This window comes from Diabrotica undecimpunctata, chromosome 2 (assembly GCF_040954645.1).
Source record: "Diabrotica undecimpunctata isolate CICGRU chromosome 2, icDiaUnde3, whole genome shotgun sequence".
In the NCBI taxonomy this organism is placed as follows: domain Eukaryota; kingdom Metazoa; phylum Arthropoda; class Insecta; order Coleoptera; family Chrysomelidae; genus Diabrotica; species Diabrotica undecimpunctata.
The window spans coordinates 39,226,330-39,251,653 of record NC_092804.1 but is presented as its reverse complement, the minus strand read 5'-3'; the positions used below and the strand labels follow the sequence as shown (position 1 = coordinate 39,251,653).

Below are 25,324 nucleotides of genomic sequence, written 5' to 3'. Positions count from 1 at the left end.
TATTTTTCCAAGCAATTTACTCTTCAGATCATGCGTTAGCAATGTTAAAGACATCTTCTAAATTGGAATTTGCTGTTTTTGTTTGCTTTCTTAGAAAGAGGTCTGTACCGTAGAGGTACTGTAATAGTACATCTCATTTTAAGCATCCAATCGTCAGTATACTCTAACTTTTTTATTATGTTTCTGGCAGGTTTAAATAGGAGTGGAAAGAGCACCGATTCTGATGGCAAACCATTCCTAAGATTCTTCAGGAACTGATGTTAGTGCCCCTGATTATTTGAAACGGCCGATTATTCAGCATGCTGTGTATCAGTCGTAGTATTTAGTTACAAAGAATTACACAAATAATTGGATTTATCACGTCTTTTCTGCACATTTCTGCGACTCAGTGTGGAGAAAAGCCGTGTGGCTTTTTCAGGTATTTAAAAACCACATATAACCTTCAAAATGAACCCAGAAAATCTTTTTAAAATACAAAAGAGCTTCATAAAGTTTCAGCACAATCCATCAAGTGGTTTTTACAAAACATTTTTGCAATCTAAATTTGTGAAAAAAACTTATTACTCTTAAAAATAATGATTGGAAGCCAACAAAAAAGTTTAAAATAATTGAAATTTTTTTTACAACAAAGGAGATTCAAAAATTAAAATAAACTTAATAATTAAAATTTGTTCAATAGGAAAGTCCAGGGAATTTTCAAAACAACTGTATAATTTTAAACTAATAAACAAATGGAATAAGTTTTTTAATTTTCAATTTACATTTTTTGCTAAACTTATATCGAAAGTTTAGCAAAAGACGCGTATTAAAGAAACATTAAGAATGGTCAATTAGTTCCGTTATGATTAATCAAAGTTGACAAAAAGAAAAAAAATGAAGTAGTTTTGCAAGTGAATATTTATTTACACGTAAAAACATAAAAAATAAATAATTATACGCTTATAAAAGTATCATGTTTGAAAGTTTTAACTGACAAGATACCAGTATAAAAAGTGATCAAGATACGGTAGAGGCTGAGATATTTAAAATTTTTAAGCGCGTCGCTATTTTGAACGCGTGATTTTATTTTAGACACTCTCGAACCCTATTTTTCATTATATTCCTTCTCGATGGGATTGAGGTCGGGAGAGTGACCTGGCCATTCCAATACGTTAATATTGTGATCATCCAAGATCTTTGACACTGTATTGGCATTTCAATTTTTATAAATGATGTTCTAGAACAGTCACATAGTGACTTGCTCTCATTATAACATTCTTTGGCAAGAAATACCACCCTTCCCTTCCTTTATTTCCACTAAACGCACCCCATACCATTACACCTTCAGGATGTTTGACGGTTTTAACTGTGAACTTTGGATTGTACCTTGACGCGGTGTGTGGACAACGAACAAATTTGGAGCTTCCTCTTACTAACATGAACGTACTTTCGTCACTGAACATGACTTTTTCCATAGTTCAGGTGTCCAATGCTGACACCTTTTACAAAAATCTAATCTTTTTTCTTCACTGCTTTTGTAAGCAAGGGCTTATTTGCACCACGTCGATTAGGTAATGCTAGATCTTTCTGAAGCCGGTGACGAATCTTTCTTAATGAAACGGTCTGAAGAAGATCAGGATGGTTATTTTTGACTTTTGTGACAGTTATGGAAGGGTTCGACATTACTTCACGCCTGATATGGTGTCAGTCCTAGATGATGTTTCTTTAGGAGCTCCAGAACCAGGTTTTCTTTCCGGAACAGTCCCTGAAGGCAACGACGCAGCCGACTGTTTCAATTGAAAAATTACCTCTCTTGGAACACCAATATCACGTGCTATGGTAATTATAGAGTCCTCTTTATCAAGTATCGTTAAAGTACGAACTTTCTTCTGTTGTGTGAATTTTTTTCGACCCATATTTTTCACCTCAATTTAGAATTTAACGATTCGAAACTTTACTGAGTAAGTAAAAAGAAGTTTAACACTGACTACCCGCACAAAGCCAACGGTGTATGGTACAAACACGCAGAATAAACTAAAGAAACTAAGCAGTCAGTAAACTACAGACTTGCTGTTGCAAGTACGTTATCCCCTCACCCCTCATTTATGCTAAACAAGCGCAAACAGAACGCATGCAATTTTTCTTCGAAATTAGTGATTTATTTGGCAATGTAAAGATTTTTTTGCCGGCACTTTTTTAATGGTTTTTGCTAATTTTGTACTAGTAATAATTTTTTTTTCAATTTGCAAAAAATTCAATCTTATAGGAAATTTAATAACAAAATATTTTGTTCTTCACAATTTTTTCTAAAATACATAGCTGCCGAGATATAGCAACAAAAAGAAAAGAAAACCAATTATTTAATAAAAAAGTTAGCCCATCTTTTAAAGTGTTTGCATACTGAAATTATTATTTTTAATAATATTTCAAAGAGATTAACTAAAAAAATCGAGAAAAAAGGATCATATTAATATGATTAACATAAATGGGGGTGTTTTGGAACAGATACCGCCTGGTCTATTACCCATGTTTTAATGATCTTTTATAATAAGTTGCACGTTACATTTTTTCAATGTTTGTTGATAAACAGCAGTTTATAAAAAATAGGAATATAAAAGTTGCGTTGAAAACTACACCTGATATAAAACTAAAAACGAGAGAAACATATAATTTATGCTACAGATTGTAGTTTTTGTAAAGAAACAATTTTAAAAATATAAAATTATGTGCAATATGCAAACCAAATGAAAGGATTATGAACTAAATGATATAATAAATATAGTATACTATAACAATTAAATCATTTCATTAGTTGCCAATACGATGTCTACTAGACTATATATATTTTAACCAAGGTTTTTTTCACACAGGTTGTGTTTAGACTATTATTCCACTATAAAAGTACATACATATTGTTTAGATCCCTCGAGGTTTTCCTAAGACCTCTTTATTGAAAATATGTAAATAGTAATTATATCTCTTAACACACATCTCCACATAGCAAATAAATAATTTCTTCATGCTGCGAAGAACTCTCAAAAACCTTATTTCCCAAAGTAAAACTTCTTACAATTGCATATCCCATTAGCAAATAAATTGTAATTAGAAAACTAGTAACTGTCTCTTTTCATAACAGCCTCTTCTCACTAATTGGGAAAACTAAAGTTTATCACTGAATTCGAGTATGCAACCGTTAACTAATTGAATAGATATAAAAGGGTTTCTAGTTGGTATTTTATTGTTGAAAAAATTACAGACGAAAATATCGGATAGTTATGAAGACGTGACTCTCGTCACGGATACGATGCCTTGTATAAGTGAAGTTTGACCAGTTCATAAACATTTCATATTCAGGAATGGAAGCAATATAGTTCAAAATTTATAAAAAAGCGTTTAAAAACACTTAAGTTCTGACAAAGAGTAAGAAGATTATAAATATCATCAATGACAGGTAAGCATCTTACGAATCATAGAAGAGAACCAAAGAAGACCAAAAAGTTTTCCTTCGTATTATACTGAGGTGGTAAAAGCTTAAGGTAATTCAGTAATACAGATGTGTCTGTAAATCTAAATGCCGACAGTTTATTATCATTTATGCAGCGAATACGTTGTGAAAACCACCCCCGTTTTAAAAACCGTAAGTAATTTGCGCAAAACTATTTCCGGTGCTTAGTAATTTTTATATAATGCTTGCACTTGTAGACGTTGCTTCAGGTAGCTTAGACTATTTATATACAACATAACCTAGAAATCTTTGCCTCTAACAAAGCGAACTTTTTGATGTGCTATTCACCATTGCACCCCTAATAAATGGGAGTACTCTTATTTTTCGGTATAAGTAAAACTTTAAAAAATCGTCATTGGTTCGGGCAAATATGCCCACGTTTTATAAAATGCAAAGAAGATCCATCCATGCTAACTGGACAGAATAGCAACCAGAAGATGCCGTAAAGGCAGGACAAAATGGAATGAGCCTGAATGAAGCATCAAAGGAAGGAGTTTGTCATTCCATGGCCAACGCTGAAGACGAATAGTAAAGGCATGTTTCACAAAAAAGCCCTTAAGTGGGCCGCCTTTCTTAACACAGAAATGTAAGAAGAAGATGTTAAAACATGTCATAAGATTACAAAAATTCGTATTTGCACCGACTATTACGGAAGTACTTACCATGGCATATAAACTGGCCGACAAATGTACTCTGCATCACAAGTTTAACCATGAAAATAAAATTGCCGGACTGGATTGGCTATATTTATTCTTAAAACAAAATCCAGAACTCTTAATCCAAGGAGTTTCACAGGTACGCAGAGTCCGCAAATCGGAAGAAGTTTCACAGGTACGATCAACAGGAGTTTAAACAAGAAATATGTTGCAAACTACTTTTCATTGCTGCAGAACATCTTGATGGGACACATCTTCCTTGATAAACCGGGAAATATATTTAACGTAGCTGAATTCGGACTTCAACCATATATTATACCACGCTATGTGCTGGCATGAAAGGGACCTAAGAGCGTAGTTGCAATAACATCCGGTGAAAGGGATGAAACCATATCTATAATCACTTGCTGCAATGGAGAGGGTATGTTTTTACCTCCAGCATGTGTTTTGAGGGAAAAAAAGAAAAAGCTGAGTATAAGGACAGTATGCCGCCTGGTTCCATAATTTTCATGTCACAAAAGTTAGCGCACGTAAAAGCTGACATTTTTCTTCTGTAGACAAGGAACCATTTTGCAACGAAGAAGCATAAAGGAACAGTGGCGCACAGTGACCGATTATCTGCAGCCACTAAATAAAGCATTTTTTAAAGCTTTAATAAAGAATGCTGTTTATAACTACCACCCCAGTTTACTATTAATTATATTATCTTTAGACTATTTACAGTGTTTATGTGTGAATTTTAACTAATAATACAAATAAATGCATCAAAAATCCAAAAAAAATGTTTGTTTATGTAAAGGACCATATTGGCAGGTTTTAAAAAATTCTAAATCGAAAATATTTATTAATTTACAAGAGAAAATGGTATTCGATTTTAGTTCGAGGTTGTGTTGTCTCCCGACTCGAAGCGGAGAGGGACAAAAAACCGGGAGGTAAAATCTAATATGTTTCCCGTGTATAATATAATTTTTTTTTTGTAGTGGGTAAAACGACAATTTAATATTAAAATATACTTATCGGCACGAAAAACACCTTGAATTTTTGAAAAATTTGTGGAAACACACTTTATTTTTTATTGTAACTTTTATCTACGATTGGCATGCTCTGACAGAGAGATTTAAGGTATGTTTTAGATAGGAAATGCGTACGACAAACTAAGAATTATACAGACTTACAAATTAATAAAGAAATAAAACAAATTTGTACCTAATCCGTTATCTTCAGAATACAGCGGCGCACTCAGAATTTGTCTGAGAGGGGGGGTTTAAAATTTTTTTATGCTACCTCCATTTTGAGTCCCTAAAATTTGGGTTTTAGGTTAGTTTAAAGTACTAAAGATAGCAGTGCCAAAGATTCAGGTATTTATTATCCTGCCTACTAACTAAAACTACCCTCTCTTACTTGTGCGCAGTTGACTGTCACACATACCGTACTCCGAAAGTGGGGTGGCCGCTGTAAGGATGACTACATTTTTAGAACACTCTCCTCTCATATCTAGATCTTATCTATTGTTCTAAAGCATTTTTTTGTGGCATTTTAAAGTAATTACTATTTTAATGGGAATAAGCCACAATTGAAGGTTAAAATAAGTTTATTGACGTTTGACATTAATCCAACTTATCAATACAATACATTTTGGAGACGGCTATCGCCTTATTCCCGTTCTCCTCCGCCAATCCTCCCGGTCCAAGGCAAGCTCCTCCTCCAAATCTCTCGATTCCATCGCTCTTCTAATTCCTTTATTTCATGAGCGTCGAGGTCTACCTCTTTTTCTTTTTTCAGAGGGCTTCCATTTGTGAAGTTTTTGGGGCCAGCGCAGCGTTCGTCAGGCATTCTCAATAGGTGTCCAAACCTCTTCTTTCTATTCTGTCAATGACCGTTTCTGTAGCATTCATGTTATTTCTTATAGATTCCTTGGTCTTTCTTTTCTGCCTTGATGTTCTAGCACTTCTCAAATAATCCATTTCAACTGCCAACAATCTTTTCTTCAGGTCTGCATTAATTATCCATACTTCAAAGCCTAAAAAAGAACTGATTCAGCCTTGGTTTGGACTATTCTTTTGACGTGACAACGTCTTAAATTAGGTTGTGGCTCGGAGTCATTCATGAAAAAGTGTAACGCCCGCTCACGTCTGTTACAGTGACTCACCGAACGAGAGAGAGGCCCGCCGGACCGGCGAATGCCTTGCGTCTCTCTCCCACTCAAACATGATCGGTCCGCTGCGCGCGCAGCACTAGAGAATTAGGCGCGTTGAATCGGTACGTGCTTCCGTGCTTGTGTCTCTGTCTTTCTCGAGCGTTCTTGGCGTTCAAGACACATTACAGCAGAAACACTTCCTTTCATTTCATATTTCTCCTATCATCGTCCTATCCTCAACAAAATCTCTCAAATAGAAATTAGTTAAGTTTAAGTTTACATGTACAATGTTTTAGTAAACAAAATATATTTCTATAGTTAAAATTTGTGCAATTCTTATTTTTATTCAATTCCTTGTTCCTATTGTGCAATTTAATAATATTCATATCAATAAATATTCTACCGAGAAAAAGACGTTGTCACGTAAAATCTTCGCCCGTAAAACCGACTTTACTGGCAACCGATTTTTTTGTTCCTTTTGGAAATATTGCAATCCCACCATAAGGAGTTTAGACATCCTATAATTGTACGTCCCTGATTAAATCGGTGTTTAATTTCGGTTTATCCCAAGCCGTTCTTAGCAATGAGTGCACCTAAATATTTAAATTTTTCCACTTGTTTGATTTTCACGTCCTCGTCTATCAACACTTCAAACCTTGCATCTGAATTAATAACTACATATTCTGTTTTCTTCATGCTGACTTGTAACCCCCATTTTACATATTCTCTGTATAGACGCTTTATCATAAATTCTAGATCATAAGAATCTTGAGCTAGGACGACTTGGTCATCCGCAAAGTTCAGGGAGAACAGTACGTCATTTCCTATGGGGATTCCCATTCCCTGGCAGTGATTTTTCCAATTTTGGAGGGCTGCCTCAATTTATAAATTAAACAGTAAGGGTGACATACTGCATCCTTGTTTTAGTCCTTTAGTTACTTTTATTGGCTCTGATAGTCTATTTTCGATTTTTAGGTACGTAGTGTTATCCCTGTATACTTCTGTGATTATTCCTAAAAGGTATGGATTAATGAATTAAATTCCACCTGGGTGCGCCACAGCCTTCTAGACCATAATCATTCTTTTAATGACGAATTTCAAATTCTTTAGATTCAAAATAAAGCCTTAAGTTATCTTTATTAGGATCAATGGAAATCAAATTAAAAAATACAGACATAATTCTGAATAATCAACTTGAGACAAACAGATCCTCCCTTCTCAACTTATTTAGTTAAAGACTATAAAGTGTAAACACATACCAAAAATAGATTACTTGAGAAAGGCACTCTGGCCGAAACAGCTGTAGTGATAATAATTTAAAATCAATTTTGTGGAAATATTGAAAACAAAAGTTTTCAGTGTTTTATTGTTAGGTAATTGTTACTTCTTTTGAGATGTAGTCGAATCCAAATTTTTGTATTCGGAATAAGTTCTATTGAGAGAAATAATAGAAATGTTGTTTCATATTTCAAACAAAAGATTCGAACTAACGACAAGAGCTTTGTCATAAAACAGTGATTAAATTATTTCTATTTTTAGCAATTTCATACTTTTAATGACTATGAGTAAGTATACCAGTAACAAATAGTTAACGAAGAATCTTGTTTTGCTCAAAAATTCTGGGCACAAACTTTTAAATTTGGCAAGTGATATTTAAGAGCGTAGGCGCAAAATTTCGAGCCAATGCTTTTTAAATGGATTCGTTTTTTTTTCGAATCCTGAGAAAACTAATAAGTATTTATGAAAAATTTAAAGGCAGATTGAAAGATTACATTATTACTGAGGGCCGAAAGTCCCTGAAAACTTCTATAATGTTTATTTTAATAAGTTACAGGGGTGAAAAAGAAGAGAAAATTTAGTGTGATTTTTAATTTCAAATATCTTATTCAAAATACTTTTTGTTTATTCTAAGTAACTTTCGGCCCTCGGTAGTAATATAATCTTTCATTCTGCGTTTAAATTTTTCAAAAATATTTATTAGTTTTCTCAGGATTCGAAAGAAATGAATGCATTTAAAAAGCATTGGCCCGAAATTTTGCGCCTACGCTCTTAAAAAATTCGAAAACCTAATATAAGTTAAACTTATTTAGTATTATACTGAATAAAATTAAACAATAGTTAGAACAAACATAAATTGCCCGAAAGATAATATACATAATATAATTGCATATAAATATATTTATGTGTAGGTAGGAAAAGTAAATAGAGCTCTAGAATTATATACCGAGATAACAAAGAAAACATGTAAGAGCCATTTTCAGCATAACAAAATAACGTTATCCAATTTTAACTCTACTTTAATCTTAATATATTGTTTTTATCCTGTTATACAGGGTGGTCCTTAAGTAATTGTACAAAAAGAAACCATGGATTTTACACTTTAAAATATTGCGATTTAAGTCAAATTGCTTTAATTAAATGTTGATAATAAGAAAGATACAGGGTGTTAAAGTGGAAATTAAAAATTTTAATTTTCACTATAACTTTCACGTTTATAAACATTTATGTATAAAAATGCATAGCTGGGTAGTATTGATCATCCGAAATTATAATCTGATGCATAATTTAATGTAGCTGATAGAGGGCGCCACATATGCCACATATGTGGCATACATTTGCACTTAACTTTTTTGCTTTTTAAGTTACCGGTGTTTGTGATAAAAAAAATTAAAGATACATTATTTTACCAAAAAAAAGGTATACTTGTTAATAACTTCAAAACTCAACAGTTTTCGAGATAATCGCATTTTACAAATCAACTACATAATTCAGATTTAACGCAATTACTCCAGGCAACGAAAGAAAATTAGACAAAAACATCAATACTTCTGAATTTTGGTATAAAATGCCTTCAATAAAGCTAACAGTTAACGAAATATTAAATAAAATAAATATATTAGCAGGATAGAATAGTAGGATTTGACAAAATAACAGAATAATGGGATTTTACATCAACATTTTACGTTGTGTATTAAATTAAAGTCATAATCAAAATATTTTATTAATAAACCAAATTAAGAAATAGTTAAACTTAATAACATTAAACTTTTTGTCAAAGTAAGTGTTCGATATGTCCACCATTTTCTTTAATTCATTTGTCAATACATTCCATAAAAGATCGTCTCATATTAAATAGCATCATTGGTTCTAAAGAAACTGCTGCAGTATTTATAATAAGTATTATAAGTATAATATATGATAAATATAATATAATAATAAAGTATTCGTTTGGGAATTTTATGAATTAAATAATTATATTAATATCCCACCACATGACCAAGGAATATGACTACCACGAACAATCCAACAACGTTCAGGAAAGTTGTATTTAATTATGTTCTCACTGCACTTTTCTCTATAATGTGGTGGTGTACCAATCAATAAAATCATTTTATAAAAAATGTAAATAAATCTCACCAATCAAATTACAAGGTAATTCTCATGTCCATAAAAAAGAATTACAAATGGTACCAAACTATGGGATAAGCATTTTAAACATGAATTTTAAATAAACGTATGGTTTGGACAATTGGTAATTATTTTTTACGGACATGCGAATTACCTTGTAATTTGAATGGTGAGATTTATTTACATTTTTTATAAAATTATTTTATTTGATTTATTGGAAAAATTGTCATCAAACTTAAGGCGAAATATGTGGTTTATGCAAGACTGTACACCACCACATTATAGAGGGCAGTGAGAACATACTTAAATAGAACTTGTACTGCACTGGTAGTTCCCAACTATTTGTTCAGCATATGGGATCAATCTTCTGTACAATACGTTGGACAATACTTTATATGCCACGTTAAGTAGGGTGATGCCCCTATAATTATCACACACCATCATATCTCCCTTTTTGTGAAGAGGGTGCATTACACCTAATTTCCAGTCCGCGGGCGTTTCCTTCCGTTGCCAGATTTTGGTTACTAATTTATACACGTTTTTAAAAAGGGTGTCACCACCATTCTTAAAGAGTTCGGCAGGAAGATTGTCCAAACCGGGAGCTTTGTTACTTTTCAGTTTTAAAATGGCTTCTCTAATTTCTTCTTCGGTGGGGGGGGGGCGGCTCTTGAGCGTTTTCATCCATTTCAGGCAAAGTAATTTCTATTTGATCTTCTTCACGACTATCGCTAAGCAGTTCTTCAAAATCATTCGCCCACCTGTTTAATATCTATTCTTTGTCACTAATTATGGAATTATCTCTGTCTTTACATGCTGTTATTCTGGGTTTGAATTCTTTTCTGCAGCTGTTTATCTTCTGGTCTTTTCTATTGTGGCGGTTAACAATCTCGTTTAGAGCGTTTTCGTATCACTCTTTCTTTTTCCTTCTAAACGTCCTTTTTTCTTCTCGCCTAAGATTTTCATAGTCTTCCAGGTTTATCTTGTTCTGCGCTGCTGAAGTCTCTTATGTGCTTCATTTTTCTGTTGGTTAATGGATCTACATTCTTCGTCAAATCAATCTTTGTTTATTTTAGCCTGGTTAGGTTTTAAAACGCCTTTAGCCGCTGTATGTATAGCTTCCTTGCATTTGTTCCAGTGTTCTTCTATACTTAAATTTTCGTCAATTCTTGTCAGCTCTTCATTTAAAATAAATAACTAACTTTAAGTTTACAATGTTTCACTTACGTTAAGTATTTAAGTATCACTACTAAGTTAGATCATTTAGTAACAAAATTACAGACAATTTTTCTTATTAAGCTGGTTCTATTTATTTTTCGTTAAAAAAACACAAAAAGGACTATATACTGGACAAAAAATACAATAAAAATTTGGTTATAGTACAAGTGTCAGACCCAACTATTTATTGAAGTTAAAGCAGAAAATAGAATGAGGAAAATCGAATGTCAGCCTTTTAAATGATTTTTCAAAGATGACAATTGGCATATGTCATTAGAAAATTAAGATTTTTAAATTATCGAAACATTTCTGAATTGAAATTCGTCATGAAAGAAGAAATTTATTGTTTGTTTCAATAAGGAATAACTTGGCAAAAGATTTATTATAAATTAGTATAATGGAATTTAAAAAAAGTAGAATAAAGTTTTAAGATTACATGAGGTCACTCTTCTTTCCTCTTAAGTCTCCTACAATAAAAGGGGTTTATAATTGCAATTAAGATTGATTTGTTTAAGCAACATAGCCCAGGGAAATGAGTTTTTTTTCGTGACACTCGTCCGGCCAGGCAACCGACAGTTGTTTTGAGTAGTATGGACCTCTATAACAAAAACCTATATGTTTCCTTATAACTTATTAAGTCAGAAAATTATATAGTTATATTAATTATACGGGTAGCTTCTGAAAGAAGAAGATTTATTCTATTATTATTATCTAAATAAACTTGGAAAAAATAATTATAATGTTACAAAACAATTTGGCGAAAACATGTCGATTTTTTGCTTATAAACAATTAGAATAACTTTTTAACCATTGACTGCAAAAAACTGATTTTTTCATATTTAGATAGCCTGATTTTTTTTACAAATTAAAAAAAAAGTCGACCTAGGACATTTTTGTAAAGTCATCACAGAAAACAGTGATGACTTAACATAACAGCAGTTCTATGAAATCCTAAAAGAAAACTAAGAAATCCTAAGGGAAAATCCCGGTAGAAGATAGATTACTCCTTATAGGAGATTTCAATGCCCAAATAGATAAAGAAACTCGCTTGAGAGAGGTTTCAGGTACAAATTCAATACATGAACCAACAAACAATAATCGAGAAAGACTATGTAATTAAGCAGCGGCATTAAACATGTACATAAGTAGCCCGAGATATAAACACAAAGACATACACAAAATAATATGGATGAGACCAGGAAGTCTGGAGGGGAATCAAATAGACTATGTACTGATTAAAAAGACACATAAAGAATGACACACAAATGACGTTGGATCTCACAAAGGGGCCAACATCGATTCGGACCATTTGCTATTACAAAATGTAAAATAAAAACAACGAAGAATGAAAGGCGAAAAGCACAGAGAAATTGGGACGCAGATAAATTGTAAGAGAAAGAAGTAAGAAGAAGATTTGTATAAAAAGTAAATACAGAGATGCAGTTCAAAGAACAACAAATGGAGGAATAGTGGAAAAAAATCAAACAAGGAATAAACAATGCAGCAGAGAAAGTGGTTAAAAAATGTAAAATAAAAGAAGAAATAATTGGTTTCACGATGAGTGCAAATTAGCAGTGGAAGAAAACCGTAGAACAAGATTGAAATAATTAAGGACAAGCAAAGTAGAGGAACGAGAAAAATACAAAGATCAAAGGTAAAAGACAAAGAAATTATTTAAATCGAAAAAAAAATAAAAAAGTAGAAGAAATTATAAACAAGATAGAAACAGAAAATAGAACAACAACTCACAACCATTGTACCAATACTTAAAACTAGGTAACCGAAAACGGACAGCTAATATAGCTATAGAAGCAGAAAAATGGCAAAAGTATTTCGAAGAAATATATCAAGAAACGGACAGCGAGGAAGAAAGAGAAACAATAACAAACACAGAACAAGATGATGAAGAAGAAAAATTGACCTATATAGAAGTGAAAGAGAAAATATGCAAATTTAAAAACAGGAAACAACGGGAGAAGACAAAATATGTGCAGAACTAAGCAAAGAAAACTAAGGAGCAAGGAAATAATGCCCGCAGAATGGAAGAAGGGTATTATAATGGCAATCCCAAAACAAGGAGACCATGAAATATGCAAAAACTACCAAGTAATTAATTTACTGAATGTAACATAAAGTAATGACTGGTATAATTAGCGACAGACTAACAATATATTTATACAGAACAAAGCATATGGGATTACCAAAACGGTTTTAGAAAAGAAAGATCAACGATAGACGCTATACATACGCTAAAACAAGTGATAGAGAAAACACACAAGTATGACGGAGAAAGACATATACTTTTCCTAGACTTTAAACAGGCGTTTGACAAACTAAATAGAAGAAAAATGATCCAAGACTTACAAGAGCGCGCACAAAAAGGATCTTCAAGTGAAAACAGCTTCAGCTTCTTCGGGAGCATATAGCGTATTAATTTAGGACAGAACAGAACTGCTCATTGAATTTTCTGATCAGATTGCAGTGTAAAAGACACCTCTTAAGAGGTGTTTTATTAATAAAAAAAAAAAAAAAGAAATAGCATAGTAATTAAGATAATATGTAGCATTAATGATAATAAAAATAGCAAATTAATGATAAATAGGAAACAGAATACGTTATCACATAATTATACTAACGGTAGATTAGAACTTTTAGCAGAATTATATATATATATATATATATATATATATATATATATATATATATATATATATATATATATATATATATATTATATTAGAAATGATTATTTCGACCAAAAAATAATTTATAAATACGTTCAAATTATCGGGTAAAGTGGTCTGTAATAAAAATCTTTCTTTTTTCTTAATTACTCAATATTTCGCCATTTATTTAACAGCTTCTTCAGGAGTAAACTAAAACAATTTGAACATTACAAAAAATGGCGTAAAATTACATTTTAAAACACTTACAGAATTTAAAAGATTTCGCAAATAAAAAATGACATTGAAGTATTTGAAATATTGAATGTCAAGATTAAATTGTCTTAAGCACGTTCGTTACAGCTATATGATAAAAAATTAAAATTATTTCAAATGTAAAAATAAAAAAAACAATAAAAGAAAAGTTAGAAGAATAATATTTCTTTGATGAATTATTAAGGTTAGTTGTTATTATGATGAATGTTTACTATTTTGAATATTTATAAATTTTCTTCAATATGTTACAATACATGTTACTTAACTGTCCAGTGTCCGTTTTATAATTTAAAGTGTTTTTATTTTTGTTAATGTAATACATCTCAAGAAATAATCTACTTTTGTAGTTATCAGTCTGTGCCAAAATGTGAGCTTTGTTATAGTCTAGCATATGACCAGTGTTTTCATATATATATTTAATCAAATATAAAAAACTTCCCTTTATTAATGGTCTAACTCATTCTGTCATATCCATATTCAAAAATGTTCCTAATATTAGTATAGCTAAATATAATACCATGAACAGCAAACAACTATTTTCAAAAATCAAAGACCCAGTACCAACCTTATATAAAAGTAATGTCGTTTATGAAATACCGTGTTTAGGATGTCAAAATAGCTATATTGGTCAAACATCACAATGGCTAAAACAACGCATCACACAACATAAAAGTGATTGCCGCTTGAGAAAAAATACTTGCGCAGTGGTTGAGCACTATGAAAACACTGGTCATATGCTAGACTATAACAAAGCTCACATTTTGGCACAGACTGATAACTACAAAAGCAGATTATTTCTTGAGATGTATTACATTAACAAAAATAAAAACACTTTAAATTATAAAACGGACACTGGACAGTTAAGTAACATATATTGTAACATATTGAACAAAATTTATAAATATTCATAATAGCCAACATTCATCTTAATAAAAAACTAACCTTAATAATTAATCAAAGAAATATTATTCTTCTAACTTTTCTTTTATTGTTATTTTTATTTTTACATTTGAAATAATTTAAATTTTTTATCATATAGCTGTAACGAACGTGCTTAAGACAATTTAATCTATAATTCAATATTTCAAATACTTCAATGTCATTTTTTATTTGCGAAATCTTTTAAATTCTGTAAGTGTTTTAAAATGTATTTTTACGCCATTTTTTGTAATGTTCAAATTGTTTTAGTTTACTCCTGAAGAAGCTGTTAAATAAATGGCGAAATATTGAGTAATTAAGAAAAAAGAAAGATTTTTATTACAGACCACTTTACCCGATAATTTGAACGTATTTATATATATATATATATATATATATATATATATATATATATATATATATATATATATATATATATATATATATATATATTATATATATAAACCTAATATTTTTAAAAAATTAATACACCTGCTTCTATTTGTTAATAATCCTATGTAAGAATAAATCCTCTGCAAGCATTTGTAACATATACTTATTGTTTCATTTTATTTGTTTAAACTATTTGATCGAGAAAATGTGGCGGCACCTTCACAAAAAATTCAAAACATAACCTTGTTGATCTCGGACTCGCATTATTGAACATTTATACATTAAACACATGTGGCTTGCTCTCAACGAAGGACAAGCGCGAGAATAAGAAAACAGATACCGATCACTTTCATTCTCACCTAGTCGTACCAGATGCGGTCGTCATAGCAGAATCCGCGACAGGACTAACTTAAGCCTAGCAGCATTGTCAGTGTTTCGAAGAATTCTGCGAGATTTCAGGGTGGGAAGTGGACATGGTCGTGGCCGAAACCTTGTGGGTTCGATTTATTACTTTCTTAATAAAAAAGTATTAGAGTATAAAAGATAGTATGATTAAAACGATGATATGTTGTTAATATAATTTTATTACATAATTATATAATACTACCGTTTTACACACCCTACGCACTATTATATCAGGTATATAATCGAATATACAAAGAGTTTAAACATGTGCGATTAAGGTTAAGAGCCTTTCTATTAGCTAAAATACTCAAAAAAAATAACTAAATCTTCTCTCCCCTCTAGTCTTATTTATTTTCTGTCATTCTAGCTTTTACCATGTTGATGTTCAGATTTCACCTTCTAAAAGATTAGCAGTTAGTCTCCTTGTATTACGCTTATTAGGTGAGACAACGAAGTACCTACTAAGCATACCAGTTTTTAACAGCAAGATATATCGCTATTCAACTTTTTTGCATTCAATTTGAGAAATGGTCAGGAAAGTTTGTAAACAAAATTCATGGTGGTAAAATGAAAATTGTATTTTGTGCATGAGGAGAATTAAGTGCATAGAAAATGAAAAATTTGCAACTCGAAAATATCGACAGCAATGAGTTCAATTTTGTCACTCGTGGTCGAGGTCGCTGAACACGAATATGGTCCTCGAGCTACCTGGTGCCCATTCTCTGGTGGACTTCATTTTCTGGAGTTTTATGTTTATTTTTTTCGAAATCAGTGCAAAGTGATTACTCGGCTGTTTTCAAGATCGCTGAACACAAATCTTATGCTGGCGATGGTCCTCGAGCTTCCTGGTGCCCAGGATCAAGTTATTTAAATGAGTTATTTAAGTTATGCTATTTTTATGAAAGTGTGGTATCTATTTAGAGTTGCGATATGATTTTTTGACTAAAAAAATATAAACGTTTTATCAAGTAAAAAATAAAAAAGCTGATTAACAAATAATCGTATTATTCAAATTTATTTCGTTGTCGTCTTCTGTATCACGTAATTGATTTTCTTCATAGTTCTCCATATTCGTGCAATTCGCTCCAGCACAATTTTTACATGCCGAATTGCAAACCAAGCTATTCTTTCTACATTCATATGAGTTGCCGTATTCTTTTGTGCAACTTTGAAAAATTAAACAATTGGTGGACCAAGAGGCTGTGTCATCTTGAATATGCTGCCAATACTTGAAATTAATTTTCTTTGAGCACCCATATTAAATTCAAAATTCCTTCTCTGTTAAACCAAGTCTGAACTTTTTAAGTTCAGATGAGTTTTCATCAAAGATACTTAACGCCCCAGCTGAGGCACATCTTATTTCACAATGTGAGACACAAAAGGCTGAAGATAAGTTCTCGAGTGACGATGAATCTTTAATAAATGTTGTTTAATCTAATAAAAAAGCGTATAAATCCAATATACCAATTAACTGGAAAAGAGTTGACTTGCCCCAAGATAAATATCAAGAAAATATCTATCTTTATAATCAAAATAATGTTCTCTGTGAAAATACAATCGATTTCTTTACACTTTTTTAGCGTGATAATTTCTTTGAATACATAAGTATGCCCGACACAAAAATGCAAACACATCATTTGAGGTTTCATTCCCTAAAGAACTCAAAATATTCTTTGCAATTCAATTGATTTCTGGGTATTCTTAAAGTCCCAGAAAAGATCTGTACTAAAGTTTTAATTTGAAACTCAGAAATGAAGCAATCGCCAACTCAATGTCGAGAATTGGTTTAGAAAAATTTGGCTAAATTTACATTTTTTAGATAACACTCAGCTACAAAAAAATGATGTTTGCTAAAGTACGACTACTTATAGAACATTTAAATATTTCAGTTCATTTAAAACCATATCAGTATCTCTTGATAAATCAATGGTACCGTACAATAGCCACCATAGCTGTAAACAGGTTATTCAAAGGAAGCCTATGAGATATGAGTGTAAATTTTGATCTCAGAATGTATCAATTGGTTATCTTGTGGGTACCGAACCTTACCAACGGAAAGGAACCTTACTATTATAGGAAAAAGTAACTTGGGACTAGATGGATCTATAGGTACAACTTTTGCCGATAGGGTGAGGCATAATTTTGCAGATCAAAAATTTTACTTTTTTACTGGACTTTCACTGTTAAGGGCCATGAGTGAATTAGGATATCAGGATATCACGGACAACATTAGACATAACAGAATTGGGAAATGCGCGTTGAATAAAAAAATAAAAAAATCAGTTAGATGGGGGCCTTCTTCAAGAGTCACAACCTCTTTCTTGATACAAAAGTGAGAATGCTGCAATGCTACGTCTTCTCTTTTCTTTTTTATGGTGTTGAATCGTGGACCTTAAACGAAGATATGTGCAGAAAACTGGAAGCTTTTGAGATGTGGCTATATCGGAGAATGTTTAAGATCCCGTGGACTGATCGAGTCACAAATGAGGAGGTCATCTGAAGAATAAATAAGAACCGGAAGATACTGACCACCATCAATTCTCGAAAGTTCTTCGGACATATTATGCGAAATGATTCCAGATATGCTCTCCTTCAAGCCATCCTGCAAGGAAAAATATTTGAACAACGAGGTCCAGGAAGAAAAAGAACATCTTGGTTAAAGAACCTCAGAGTCTGCTTCAATATAACATCGGTGCAGCTTTTCTGCGCTGCTGCAGATAAGATAAAGATTGCCATGATGATCGCCATCATTCGTAACGGATAGGCACATCAAGAAGAAGAAGAATGCATTTATTTTGTTGTAGGATTTTATTGATATTGTCTTGGTATTCATTTAAATTCGTTGGGTTGTTCCATATTGGGTTGGCTTTCTTAATAATCATTTTGAATCTCTCTCTTATGTAATCTTTCTGTTATTAAGTTTAATTTTAGTTTGGCTCTTATCATCCTATGATCGCTGCCTGTGGTAAAGCTATTAAGGACTGTGACATCGTTGAATATATTTTTTTGTTACTGATTATGTAGTCTCTCTCGTTTCTAATCTTGCCATCTGGGCTTTTTCACCAGATCCATCTTCTGTGGTCTTTTTTAGAGAAGAAACTATTCATCTCGTATAGATTTTGTTGTAATAAAAATTCTAGTAGTGTTTGTCCACGCTCGTTTCAGCCTTTGGATCCAAATTTACCTAGTGCTGTTTTCTGTTCATGCTGCTTTAGACTGATGTTTGCGTTAAAATCGCCACATATAATCGTGTAGTGTGTTGTTGTTTCTTTCAGTGCCATTTTCAGGACTTTACTAAACCTCGCCAAGATAACAACTTACTCACAGTATTGTTCTGAAGCTATTTTCTTGTGGCATTTTAAAGTAATCACTATTTAAATGGGAATAAGCCACAAAAAACAAAATTTGTTTAATTTACTAATGTTTGTATTTTGAGAACGATTTCCGAAGTGGAAATTGAAACGTCAATAAACGTTTTTTAACCTTTAATTGTGGCTTATTCCCATTTAAATAGTAATTACTCACAGTGTTAGAGATGCTATAGTAGGTTGCAACATTTAAAGATGAGCAGAGGAAATGTAATTAGAATAAAATAAAAAGTAAAACATGTTCATTTCAGCTTAACCTTCAGTTATATAAAAGGTACCTTAATAACAGGGAATATTAGAAAAGTAGCCAAATGATTCATTAATTATTGTTGACGACTACCAGAAAATGAAAATATTTTTTCATCTGTATGTTAAGTTTTTAGACGTTGATTAACTTTCATAAGCAATGACCAGATTGATGCAAAATAAACATGAAATCAAATTGTAAAAACTTGATAATTAAAATTTATATTCTGAACAAAAGTGTTATTTAATATAAAAATACCTAAGTCTGTTAGACTTTTAGTATGTTTTAAGTGTATGTAACTCATATACATGCATACTACGCCTTTAATGCCTTTTGTCTAATATTTTATGTATCAAATAAAAATTTACCTAAAATGGCTTAATTTTCTTAAAATTTACTTATTACACTGACATTCTTGTAACAGCGTAGTATATTTTTATAACCAAATTTTTGTAAATATACTTTGTGTGGATTATTATATTATTCTTTGGTGTACCTACCTATTATCCTGCTCTGCAGCCGGACTGACCCTAGTGGAGTTTTGCCTGCTCGAAGGATGAGACGCGGTAGAAGCGGATTTATGTGACTCCATAGGTGCCGACACAGATTCCTCAACGCTGGAGACCCAACGTCGAGCTGTTTCTGAAGTCACGGCCCGTGAGTTTCTTAAAGGCGATGTCGAGTCCAGAATGCTGTCGACGCTTCTCTGCAATGAAATAAAGCACTGCATGTACATACTGATAAAAATACGTTAAAAACAAAATTTACTAGAATTTCTGCAGTTCAGGATTGCACCTTTCGGGATTAATTTTGTATAACCTAAAACAAAGTTTTGTTGTTTAAAACCACTAATGTACCGCATGTAAATACATTTATTTTTTATCTTATATACTAAAACGCTAAGCCCTTTTCTTGTCCACCACTTTACTCAAAAACCATATTAGATAATTAAAATATTTTTTTGGAATATTATTAGTATTACGTATGAGATTGTCAAGATATACTTTTAGTACAAAAATTCACTTCCGGTTTTGAGATGACCGGAAATTAAAATTTACTTTAAGTTTTAGACCCCACAATGTATATATGGATCGAAAGGTCTCGTCGAGACGAATCTAAATATGTACTTCCGGTTGCGATCCGACACCGGAAGTGACCCGAAACGCGCATAAAACGTCAAGATAGAGCAAATCTGACACCGGATTCGTGATCAGCATGCAAAATTAACTGCTAAATGATATCCATGTCGACATTTGATGAACTAAAAATTGCATTCCGGTTTTGAGGTCGACTTCCGGTTTCGTTTTTATTAGTCAAATACATAGAGAATTCAACGTAGAGTTCAAAAATGTAAGTTCACGAAATTATCATTTATAGTTTTTGAGTTATTGATAAAAATATTTTTACTTCCGGTCATTGTATATATTGTATATTTTTCTCGCAAAATAAAAATTTCATTTAAAAAACTCGATGTCGAGTTGGTCCGCTAGTTTATACTATTTCACTAATTTACAGAACTTGTAGGGCCCTGAGGCCTATAAGTAGCAATGGTACTTTTGGGCGAGTCAATTTTGTCCTAGTTGTATATTATAGTAAGAAAAACATTGTTGAGCAAAAAAAATACTTCTTCTTCTTAAGGTGCCGTGCATTTCTGCGTAGGTGTCCACCTTACATCGTCTTGTCAGGTGAGATGTTAAATAGTCAGTATTAAATAATTCTGTTTTTAGCAGCATTGCGAAGCATTTCATAGCTTTGGATTCCTGTCCATTGTCGAATATTGCGCAGCCATGACATTTTTTTACGTCCCAGACATCTCCTACCCTCTATCTTCCCTTCGAGTATCAGTTGCTGAAAAGTATATCTTTCTCCTTACAATTATGTGATTTTGTGTGCAACACATGGGTTGATTGGGTTTTGGGGTTACATAAAAAATCAGGTATTTTCCAAAGACATAACTTAATGAAAAGAATTCAAAAATGTTTAGAAGTAGATGTTGTTAATTTTAAACACTTATTATAAAAGTTGTTGAATTGTTGTGGAATGCAATTTTTAGATTCCCCATGTCTACAATAACATCTTTATCAACGTCTGTTTTGCCTTGCAATTCTTAGAAGGCACAGATTAAAGCAAAAATCTGAATTTGGTTTCGAAAATTAATTTACGGATTTTAATATCAGATGTCGCTACTTGCGTCCATACGAAGCCATGTTAGAGTTGCTTCCTAAGACAGAAAAGATTTATTTTCACGTTCAGAGCGAATAGAGGGAGAGAGAAGCGAGAGAGCGAACTGTGAATAGAGCGTTCACTGCTGAAGATCCCTTTTAGGGCGAAATACGTATAAGCGGATACACAGATGCACTATACGTGAAATCAAATCTTAACTGTCTTTTTCCTTCCACTTATTATAAAACTTTATTTATTTAATATTACATTTAGTTATTTTAGTTTGTAAGTTATCTAATTAAATTAGTACAAAATACAAAATCAACGTTTTTAATGTTATCCACAATTAATAATCCTTTTATGCTATTGGTTACTTTTGAGAATTAATAACTTATGAAAAAATAATAAAATATCACCTTAAATATTGGAAATCATGGCCCTTAATGACCATTTAATATTGTTATGCAAAAAGTGTTGTTATGCTTTAACTTAGAATGAAATATCTCAAAAGTCATTTGATTTAGGTAAAAGGAATACTGATACCAAAAGAATAGATTTTAAAAAATACAGCAAAAAATGTAAGAAAATACAGGGTGATCTATTTAAACTAAGCAAGTTTTAAATGATTTAAATTGTGCATGTTGGCGGCTAAATTTAAAACACCCTGTATGAAATATTAATGAGTTGGGCAAATGTAGTTAACGGACAAGTGCTTATTGTTTACTGTTACAATTTCACGTCACTAGTCCCGTTATTTATAGAGATATCGTTATTAAATTATGTAGACAATAATTTTTTTAAAATTAAAAAAAAAAATCGAAATATCTCGAAAATACATCATTTTTGGTAAAGGACTATGTGCACAAATTTTACCTAAAATTTCATATAGAATCCAAAAATAAAATAAAAAATATTAAATTGACGCTGTAAAAACGATTTGATACCTTTTATTCTGAGAAAATGTTTTGCACAGACTAATTTTTCCATTATTATAAAAAGCTGCTGTGTGATAACAACCTGTATACGCGTGGAACGCAGGTAAACTTTGATATCATTTTGAACCCAACTTCAGAGCCAAATCGATGCAGTTGGTGAAATTAGAGTGTAGGTTATATAACTTTCTTGAGTCAACTCAATTAATCCAGGTGCGATTTTATGAGCGTGAAAAACAATCCGCGTATCCGTTTCTTCGTGGTAGTAACATGTAAAATCAGCTTCTTCAGCTTTTTTAATGCAATTATTGTGAGCTTGATAGGAGTAACACTGATGATCAACGGTTAAAAATATTTTTTATTGTTGAATAATTCTAAGAAAATTTTTACTATCCCAATGATCAGTCAAAAAGCGTATCAGTACCTCTTTGAAACGATATTTTTTAAGGATTTGCAAAAAATATGTAGACCTAACTTGTTGAGTTTCTGAAATTTTATATGGAATATCGAATTCCTTTCGAGCTTGACGTTCCGAATCTTTGATTGGGGTAACAAATAGTTGTCGAATAGTAAATGGATTTCCACAACATTTGTGGAACAAATTTTTATTAGTATTGATTCTGAATTTTTTTCAAATTTTTGTGGTTAATGAGGTGTAACTAATAAAAGCCATCTATTATTTCTACGTAAATAACTGTGGACTCAACCATTTCGATATTCGGCTTAAGTTTTCGCAAATGTTGCTTTAGGAGTTTTTAACATTTCACCAGTACATGAAAACAGTGCAGGCGGTATGGGTGCAGGTGGAAAAGTCAAGCAATGTTCTAGATTAATTTTTTTTTGTATGCTAACTGCTAGACGTGGATCAAAGATGTCTCTTTCCATTTTCATCAACAACTTGATATTTTTATCTTTGGTCATGAGAACTTTTGTGGTATTTAAAAAGCAAAATGGATGATTTTCTTACGTTTTATAAATTTTTCAAATCTTACAGGAGTTAAAGAGCAATTTGAAATAAACTCTAATTTTTGTCGACTGCCAGTTTCTTTGACGTTCAGCAGGAAATTGGCAACTTGTTGGTGATCAATTGTATCATCAAATGGATTCATCGTTTCTTTTATTCCCTTTATGATACTAAGTTTTTGACGTGACAACGTCTTAAATTAGGTTGTGGCTCGGAGTCATTCATGAAAAAGTGTAACGCCCGCTTACGTCTGTTACGATGAGTCACCGAACGAGAGAGAGGCCCGCCGGACCAGCTAATGCCTTGCGTCTCTCTCCCACTCAAACATAATCGGTCCGCTGCGCGCGCAGCATTAGATAATTAGGCGCGTTGAATCGGTGCGTGCTTGTGTCTCTGTCTTTCTCGTGCGTTCTTGGCGTTCAAGACACATTACAGCAGAAACACTTCCTTTCATTTCATATTTCTCCTATCATCGTCCTATCCTCAACAAAATCACTCAAATAGAAATTAGTTAAGTTTAAGTTTACATGTACAATGTTTTAGTAAACAAAATATATTTCTATAGTTAAAATTTGTGCAATTCTTATTTTCATTAAATTCCTTGTTCCTATTGTGCAATTTAATAATATTCATATCAATAAATATTCTACCGAGAAAAAGACGTTGTCACGTAAAATCTTCGCCCGTAAAACCGACTTTAAAGGCCACCGATTTTTTGACGTGACAACGTCTTAAATTAGGTTGTGGCTCGGAGTCATTCATGAAAAAGTGTAACGCCCGCTCACGTCTGTTACGATGAGTCACCGAACGAGAGAGAGGCCCGCCGGACCGGCGAATGCCTTGCTCTCAAACATGATCGGTCCGCTGCGCGCGCAGCACTAGAGAATTAGGCGCGTTGAATCGGTGCGTGCTTGTGTCTCTGTCTTTCTCGAGCGTTCTTGGCGTTCAAGACACATTACAGCAGAAACACTTCCTTTCATTTCATATTTCTCCTATCATCGTCCTATCCTCAACAAAATCACTTAAATAGAAATTAGTTAAGTTTAAGTTTACATGTACAATGTTTTAGTAAACAAAATATATTTCTATAGTTAAAATTGGTGCAATTCTTATTTTCATTCAATTCCTTGTTTCTATTGTGCAATTTAATAATATTCATATCAATAAATATTCTACCGAGAAAAAGACGTTGTCACGTAAAATCTTCGCCCGTAAAACCGACTTTACAGGCCACCGATTTATTTTGTGTCTTTTTCAATTTTGCTTTTTTGCAAAGAGTCTGAAGTATCATATGTGTTAGTCACTTCAATCATTTTTTCACAGTTGGTAATATTTTTGTTCTTATGCTGTGGCTGAGTACTCATACTTTGTACTTATCGTAAGTGTTAATTGTTTTTGTTAAACTCACTTGTAGAATTACAATTACAACTCACTAGCTACATTTATTTGAAATCACAATTATAATTTACCTAAAAATTTGACGTTTCGATTTTCTCTCTATTATTAAATAATTTTGTTAAAAAACGGTATATAACAAGATATATATAGGTTATGTCATGTCCCAAATTGGAGGTTGATTCACTTTTGGTCACGGTGTTCTAGGCAACAGCCATATTAGGATGAAAATATATAAGTGTGGATGTTTTGCCCCATGGAAATTTCATACTTTCATTATTTCTAATACTAGTACATAAATATGGAAATTAAAAATGGTGAAGAAATAGGGGAAGAAATTGAAGATCCAGAACTGCAATTAGAACAAATAAGATAATGCAAAAAATATTAATATTTAGGCAGTATTATATTTGACACAGGTTCATCTGAGTGTGATATTAGATGCAGAGTTCTGCAGGAACGAAAAGGTATATTTGTTCTGATTTCTTTACTTTGGTCCAATTAAATTTTCATTAATATAAAATTAACATTCTACAGAGTAGTTGTAGAGGTAATATTGATAAATTAATCAGAATGGTGGCAGATGATAGAAAAAACGAAGAAAAAAGTAGTAGACGCAGTAGAAATGAATTTTCTCCGAAGAGCATGTCGAATATCCAATTAGAGCACATATAAGAGCATTGATGACAAAGAAAAACTT

At 32.1% G+C, this 25,324-nt stretch overlaps 1 protein-coding gene across 1 annotated transcript in view; it reads right to left on the bottom strand.

Moving 5' to 3' along the window:
• The window catches only part of RhoGEF3 (Rho guanine nucleotide exchange factor 3), a 941,311-nt gene extending 917,937 nt beyond the window's left edge, over positions 1-23,374 (bottom strand). Inside the window, exons 1-2 of the mRNA XM_072521630.1 lie at positions 23,258-23,374; positions 19,671-19,876 (exon numbers count right to left, since the gene is read on the bottom strand). Of these exons, the coding sequence (XP_072377731.1) occupies positions 19,671-19,876; positions 23,258-23,374 (323 nt within the window). The remainder of the gene's footprint in view (positions 1-19,670; positions 19,877-23,257) is intronic.
• Positions 23,375-25,324: the final 1,950 nt, after the last annotated feature.